Genomic DNA, 8340 nt, shown 5'->3' on the forward strand with positions numbered 1-8340 from the left:
GACAGATATGCATCAGCTTCAGATGAAGCTACAATTCTAAGAGCTCATCAGCTTAAAAGAAAAAAAAAATCAAAACCTTCTAATCCACTGTTAGAAGGTAGGATGAAAATAATTTGTCCTACTAAACCAGAATATCTCTGCTGCATCATCAGATTCTACCTTAACCAAAAAGAAACAGAGTTGGATACCATGGGATGCACTCACAAACTAGTAAGTTACAAGAAAGCAAGGAGCACCAGTTTTGCTCTTCACAACATCACTTGTTTCAAGCTGCAGATCTTTGCGTTACAGGCACCCAACCAATCCTTTCCCTGCCCTTCCTTTCAGCAGCACATGCCTCCCTCCTGACCTGGGAAGGAATGTTCGCTCTGCAGCCTTCAGCATATCCCTGACTCCTCAGGACAGTGTGGAAGTAGACATCCTCCTTGGTGGATGTGTCACACAGGAAAAGGTGCAAAATGCCATTCACATATTCATCCACAAGGCCCACGAGGAGGTTGGTGCCACACAGCTGCTCGAACAGGAGAGTTGCTGCATTGGGCCACGTATTCTGAAGAAACAAGAATGTAAAAGGTGCTATAAACAGACCAACATCCACTGCCTGAGACTTTCTCTTGTGGGCACTTGTCAAAAAAGCAATTAAGCTAGGCCAGGCTAGGGACAAATACAGGAGAGTCAGGCACACAAACTTCCCAGCACTGAACTAAATCAAACTACCCCAAAGCCTGCAATGGTAGTTGTGCTGGGAATGCCCTTTTATCCTAAATACCTACAGTTCAACGGCATTCACCAGTGATTTTATCACAATTACCTAAAATACAGTTGGTTTTGTTGTTTGGTTTTTTATATTCCTGGAGTCACGTGATTATAAATGTTAAATGAGTCAAACGTTTCTAAGAAGCTGCTAAGCCTCACTGCAATAAAAACTGATTCTCTAACCCTCAAAAACCAGAGGAAATAGTTTTTACAAAATAATAGCTTTAAAACAGATGCAGCAACTCTCTTCACATGCTTTCCTTCATGGATTGTATTTCTCAGGCTTCATGACCAAGAGCTTCCAGAATAAAGGAACTTTCTTATGACCTCTATAACTCTTTGTTTATGCCGACTGCATCAAACCAACTAACTTAAACCTCTGTTGCAGAATCAATTTTTTAAAACAGAAGGATGGAGCTACCAAGGCTTCAGAACCTGGAGAACTAATGTCAGGGGAAGAAACAAGCTTGTTTATTTGCTTAACGGGAGCTATCCCTTCCTGCAACACTACAAGTAAGAATGTACAGACAGAAAGGTGATCACCTGCAGAGACAGAGACTTACACAGTCATGCTCTGCTGAACATAACAGCAGCAATTCTGCTGTGAACATCAACAAGACCTGCATAAATCCAAACGTCTGCCCTTACCAGGAGAAAAAGCCAACCTCTACTTGACAGCTATCACATATGCCAATAAACAAAACCGCATGTGAACACATACCTCCGCAGGTTTTACCCCTGCCAAGGAACACGGGATGGCCTGAGCAGGCAGTTTCAAGTAGCACCACCTACAATATAAAATAAAGTCATCACCATTAGAGCACAATCAGAACAAAACCAGGCAGCAGAGCTGAACTTCTTCCTCTTCTGTTTTTTAAAATCAGCTTAGGAATGAAGAGGCATGTATTGGATTTTGCACTTTCAACTAAAACCTTGCAGCAGCTTTGGAAAACATTCCACATCCAAAGAATGGGCACAGCAGAAGCAGCAATAACAAGTGGTTCCTTATGCCCTCCCTTGCCCACATGTTTTCCCATTAAAACCCCTTATGGTTACCAAGTTATGGACAGAGAGCAACGACTTCTGAACCAAAGAATGTCAATGGCCAGGCATGAAAAAAGGCAAAATGAGAGGGAAGAAGCAAATATGGAAAAGGTACAGAGCTGCAGAGGAGAACGACTACTTCTGACGCTGCATGTGTCCCACTTTGATGGATGTCTGCTCTGGAGGATGTTTACATCCATGGAACCTAGGAAGGAGGATTAGGGAGCTTGCCTCAAGGTGACAGAAAGCAGCAAGAAGAAAAACTGCGGAGTGAAAGCAGAAACAGGAAAGGATTTAGACTAAAGTCACTGTGAGGCAGTGATGGACAGGGCTGATAAGCAAAGAGCTCAGAGTGATCAGCAGAACAGGTCTTAATGTCACTTCAAGTACCAGAAAGTAAGGAGATGCCTGCAAGGCACCATTATGGAATAAAACCTCGGATCCTTTCTAGGAAATCTGCGTGTTGGGATGTTTTTCTAAAGACGTCAGTCTCTGGGAAGGCGACAGAACAACTTCTCCTGGGAACTATTTCCAGGTGCATGAAAAACGAGGAAGTGACGAAGTAGCCAGCATGGATTCACCAAGGGGAAGTCACACTTAACCAACTGGACAATTTTCTGCAATGAAATGACTGGCCTGGAAGGTGAGGGTAGAGCAGTGGGTATTGTTGATCTTAACCTCTGTCAGGCTTCTGACACTGTGTCCTGTAAGATACTCATAGACAAGCTCATGAAGTACGGGCTGGACAGGCAAACAGTGAGGAAGACTGAGAACTGGCTGAAGGGCCAGGCCCAAAGATCAGCGGCACGACACCTAGTTAGACGCCACAACCCAGTGGTGTACCCAGGGGTCAATACCAGGTCCGATACCACTCCGCATTTCCCTTACTGGTCTGGATGATAGGGGAGAGTCTACCCTCAGCAAGTCCGCTGACGATAATGAAACTGGGAGGAGTGGCTGACACACGAGAGGGTCATGCTGCCGTTCAGAGAAACCTCAGCAGGATAGAGAAACGGGCTGACAGGAACCTCATGAAGTTCGAGGTCCTGCATTTAAGGAGAAATATCATCATGCCTCAGTACATGCTGGGGGCTGACCAGGTGGAAAGCAGCATTTTCAGGATGAGGGCGACCAAGCACTGGAACAGGTTTCCCAGAGAGGTCACAGAGCCTCCACCTTTGACATTCAAAAATCTTCTCAACATCGTCCTAGGCAGCCCTGCTGGAGCCAGGAGGTTAGACAGAACGACCCCCGGAGATCTCTTCCAACCTCAACCACTCCATGATTCTGTCACCCACGTCTAATTTACTTACTTGAGGAATCTCAGGCAAGACTTTCGGACAATTTCGAGGTTTCCATAATCTGCGTAGAACACCTCTACTTTCTCATCATTGATGACACGGTGGATGATAACACGGTACCACCAATTTGCGACCATTATGCAGCAAAGCTGTCCAGGCCGTACTGAAGACTCAGGCATGATGTAACGATCAGAAACGAGTTTATGTGAGTAAAGGTGTCTGCAAAAGATCATAATAAGAAACTGTGCTTGGTAGGATGCAGGAGATGAAAAAAGAGAAATATACAGAACTTCAGAAGAATCCCAATTTCTCAAGGTCCCCATAACTTGAATTTTCAGGAGTTGTTTCAATAGATCCTTTACACCTCTGTTCTGCCACACTTGGACTGAAATGATAATAAAAAAATGCAACCCCAAACTTTTAACATTTGAATGATATTCTTGCGGTCCAACAAAAAGTTAATTAATGATGATTAATCAGAGGCTAGATACAGCCATCATAATATTACCTTTACAAGTCAGTACTTCTCACGAACCAGATTCTAGAACACAGGCTCATACACACAGTATCTGTCTGCAGAGTCCGTAATCACACTTACGCACGCCCCACGGCCATCAGGCATCTACTCTGGCACACAATAAACAGCAACTGTAGCATTGTCATGGTGGAACAGGATCCCAGATGCATAACGTAACAAAGCCACTGAGGGTGTTCTGCTTTCGAACACAGATATGGCAAAGGCCTATTACCCACGGCTTTTTGCAAGTGCTGGAGGTGGAAGTAAAAGCCTTAGCCAAGCACATTAGCAACAGCAGTACAGAAAACAGAGAGGTACAGAAGAACCCTCAAGTTCCTTTCCATAACCTTTACATGCTTTATGTTCAGGACTGTCTAGGACACGGCCAAATTGCTATTAACGATATTTTTTGCTTGTTAGTTAAAAAGAACAGGTAAGCATTTTAAGTGTGCATTTCAGTGCAGACCCAGCATCTCCATATGAAGCAATCAAGCCAGCAGTGACTATAACCAACAGCTGGGTTCCCTGTTCCCTCAGCACAAACACACACTGAGTAACAGAACTGCATCAGCACAGCGTGTTCGCACCTCATCTCAAACATCATGTCCTGCAGTTCATAGGGTGCTTCCCTGCGGCAGACGTTGATGTAGAACTGGCTGGGAGAGACGATGAACCCCACCAAGACTCCTACCATGCACCCTCTCTCCAATGGCGGTAAACCACAAAGGCTTCTGTCCTGAACAGCATCTGGGGGGATTTCTGGAGTCGATATCAACTTTTCCAGTAGTGATCGCTCCAAATCTTGACGCTACAAAGGGATAAGAGGAAGGTACCACTCAGATGTCTCATCATGCACTGAACACACGTGACTAGCCTTTCCACTAAGGCAAAAAAAGAATTCTGCTTTCCTGGGAACCTGTGAATTACTGAGTATCAGACTTGAATTAAAACTTTCCCTATGATAGAAGCATTTATTTTCACACTCTCTCCCTTCCTTCCTTCTTTCTTCCCTCCAGTGTAAAGAGAGGTGAAACAAAAATATCTTCCTCCTATTCCTGTAAGGAATAATGGAGAGGAACTGAAGTCATGTCACATATTTTGACAAAATTACTGCTATTGCTATTATCAGGGACCAAGATCATGCTTAACTGACCTTGAATGATCTGTAACATAGATCTCAAGACCAGAAAGAGACAAGAGCTAGGCTGAATGGCATATAAAGCTGCACAGCAGGTCAGTATGTTTCTAGTCACCTCCAGATTCATCTAAAACACATAGAAAAATTTTTGGAAGCAGCAGTGCATCAACAATGCAAATTCAACAGAAACCAAAGCAGTAAGAAGATCACCCCCCTAGACTAAGACACGAAAAAGCTACGTATCGCTTGTCCAGCCACTTACTTGTTTGAGGCCATCACCCAAAGCTACTGTCTGTGTTACCGCTGGCTCTGATTTCTCTTCTGCTGTCTCACAGCTGGACTCCAGAGGAGGCATCTCTCCTACAGGTGCTGCTGCAAAGACAGTATTTTGGCTGGTTTTTGTTAGACTGAGCCAGTGTTGCATATTAAGCAGAAAGAGAAGCCATGTAAAAGCAATGGCCTGAAAGCAGCAGTGCTGTCTGTTTTCCTCCTCTCTTGTAGTATTCACAGCCACTGCAGTCACCAGGATTCACCTGAGAGGCATCGTTAACTGTATTAGTAAACCAAACCAAAAAACACTTGCTCTTGTAAGCACGCTAAGGGTTAAATCAATGACGCCAAGATGAATTTTCCCCACAAAAGTCAGGAGTTTGGCAGAAACTGTAGGGGATTTTCTGCCTTCTCTCATAGCTGTCACAGGAACTCTGAGGACATCTGCAGTGTTGTCTGTTTTCTTTTGTGGAACATCATAGCTTTGCCTTCAACACCGGTGATAAACCTTCAGTCTGGAAAAATGCACTGGAATGGCTTTAGCAGCCTCCAGAGCAGATGTTCAGGAGATCTTTCAAGTTTTGCTATCTATTGCCTGGAATGACTAGAAATTCCAGCCCCCAGACACACATTCAGAAAGTCTACGCTCTGAATGGGCTAAACAGATCTTCTTTCACCTCACACAAAAAAGGTCAGTGGCAACCTATAGAAAACTTCCTGTTAAGCTCTTTCACAAAATCACAGAATGTTTCGGGGTTGGAAGGGACCTCTGAAGATCATCTAGTCCAACCTTCATCCCAGCATACCTAACCACTACACCATAGCCTCAAGTGCTAGATCTACTTTTTTTTTAAACACCTCCAGGGTTGGTGACTCCACCATCTCCCTGGGCAGCCTGTTCCAGTGCCTCACCACTCGTTCAGTAAAGAACTTCCCCCGAATATCCAATCTAAACTTACCCTGACGCAACTTGGGGCCATTTCCCCTTGTCCTGTCATTAGTAATTAGAGAGAAGAGACCAGCACCAGCCTCACTACAGCCTCCTTTTAGGTAGTTGTAGAGGGCAATAAGGTCTCCTCTCAGCCTCCTCTTCTCCAGACTAAACAAACCCAGTTCCCTCAGCCGCTCTTCATAGGGCATGTTTTCCAGACCTCTCACAAGCCTTGTTGCCCTTCTCTGCACCCGCTCCAGCACCTCGATGTCCTTCTTGTACTGTGGTGACCAAAACTGGACACGGTACTCGAGGTGAGGTCTCACGAGTGCCGAGTACAGGGGCATGATCACCTCCCTCCTCCTGCTGGTCACACCATTTCTGATACAGGCCAGGATGCCGTTGGCATTTCCTACCAAGACAACTCCCTTGGGACAGCTGCTTCTTCAGCACAGCCCTCCTGTGCTAAAACCTAGAGTAACTGGGACTACTATAGCAACTGGAGATGCAGCAACACCCACCTGAAACACAGTCACTTGGCCACACAGCTTGCAAGAGCTACATGCTTTCAGTTAAATAACACACTGCCCACCTTGTGGCATCCTTTCCTTCTCCCACTTGCCAGGTACTCTGGGGTCAGCAAGGAACCTGCTCTTCTCTTATGTGCTCAATGATACTGGGCACACTGCTGAGGACTTCAAATAAAGAGAAAAATCCATATTGCATGTACCCTCAGGCAAAGTGTCTGAAGGCAGCATTACCGAAGTCTGACGGTGGGGCTCGTGAGGGACTCCACAGATCCTGCAACTCAACCTTCGCTTTTGCTGGCAGGACGGGAGCCCTGCGCCTGCGAGGGAATCTTTGTGGGTTCTTACAGGAAGGAGCGGCACCCGCCTTCGCAGCGGCACCCTTCTGTGTCCTCCCATCTTTCTGCCTGGCAACCAGTTTGGCAAGTCCTTTGGTGGTCTTATCTGCAACAGCTACAAAAGGAAGAAATAAACTATTAACAGCAAACCATTACAAGCTCTACAGAGGCAAACGTTTTCTTTCCTCTTCCTCCACCCTTTTTAGAAGCAAGTGTCTTCAAAAGTAATCACGTTAAATCGTGGCTGATTTCCAGCAGGACACTTTTCCTCTCCCTTTGCAAAATGGACTGAGCCATTTTTAACGGGCAACAACCAAACTCCACACTCATCCCTACAAACCGAGATCCAGGCAGGAAGGCCCATCAGGTTCTTAGATACAGGAACACAACAGGAAACCCAGCTGCCGTGAGTTTTGTTGGGACAACAGTAAATGGCTCAATTAACCCTCACTACAGAGCACCCACCTGCCCAGGAAAGGGCTTTAAATAACTTTTTCTTGTCTTACTGTAACATTCTAAAAAAAAAAAATAATTTCAACCTTCCCAATCAACTCTTTGCATTCACCATGAGTTTCCAAAGCTCTTCTTCAAAGGAAAAACAAAAAAAAAGAACATTCTTTGATACAGGCTAAACTTCCCATGGGGTTGGTAGGGAAACATTTACAGCTTCTTCTGAAAGACTTCACCCCAGTTTTGGCTCCTGTTGTAATCTGAATTTACAGGACCAGCAACGCTTACTAATTCTAGCGTACTCGTAAGAAACGTTACTAGGTTTTCTAAACTAAGTGCAGAATGCAAAACGTACAAAAACAACTAGAAGCCTCTGTGAGCGGAAGAGCATTAAAGGGCAGATCAAAAATACATAAAAGAAATTAAACAGAGCTGCACGAAAAAAAGAAGAACAGAGATACGTGACCTACAGCTCCGGGAATTCATCTGCACATCCCTGTGCGGGACCATCACTCCACACCAAGCAAATCCTCCACCCATAAGGAAACACCACCTTACCTTTGAGGATAAAAGTGCCTTTCTTGGAAGGACAGACTCTGACAACTTCAGGCATATCTGCCACCAGCGCCAAGGTCGACTGGAAGCCCAGATCATGCAGAGGGAGCGGTTTGCCGATCATGGCCTTGTACTCCTGCTCCAGCTGGGCCGGGGTCAAGCCGTCTTTGGCAGCAATCAGCAGCGATCTCAGCTCCTTTATCAGCACCTGCTTAAGCTCTGCCTGCTCCGCCATGTCCGCGCTACAGGGGAAACAAAAGCAAGCAGAAAAACAACTCACACCACAGCTGCTCAAACACACACAAAAGCCTTTTTACCACTTAGCAGCCCAAACCCGGTGAGGGCAGGGCTCAGCACGCCAGTGCCAGCAGCCTCCACCACCCACCAACCCCACGTACTCCCTCACGGGCACCTCTGGGGCTGCTGCCCTCCAGCACCCACCGACAGCTGAGTCCCCTTCCCCACCCCACAGCGTCACTGCCCTCTAAGGCCATTCCCGCACCCCCAGACCAC

At 45.9% G+C, this 8340-nt stretch overlaps 1 protein-coding gene across 1 annotated transcript; it reads right to left on the reverse strand.

The window, feature by feature from the left end:
* Positions 1-349: 349 nt before the first annotated feature.
* On the reverse strand, positions 350-8062 carry LOC104269639 (tudor domain-containing protein 5-like; the record flags this gene model as incomplete). Its single annotated transcript, XM_009870319.1, is given in 8 exon segments — positions 350-550; positions 1478-1544; positions 3114-3320; positions 4206-4426; positions 6550-6626; positions 6629-6688; positions 6833-6937; positions 7831-8062. Coding segments are annotated over 8 exon segments (1170 nt in total), but the record flags the coding sequence as incomplete, so codon positions are not given.
* Positions 8063-8340: the final 278 nt, after the last annotated feature.

The sequence above is a fragment of the Apaloderma vittatum genome, unplaced genomic scaffold (assembly GCF_000703405.1).
Source record: "Apaloderma vittatum isolate BGI_N311 unplaced genomic scaffold, ASM70340v1 scaffold4035, whole genome shotgun sequence".
In the NCBI taxonomy this organism is placed as follows: domain Eukaryota; kingdom Metazoa; phylum Chordata; class Aves; order Trogoniformes; family Trogonidae; genus Apaloderma; species Apaloderma vittatum.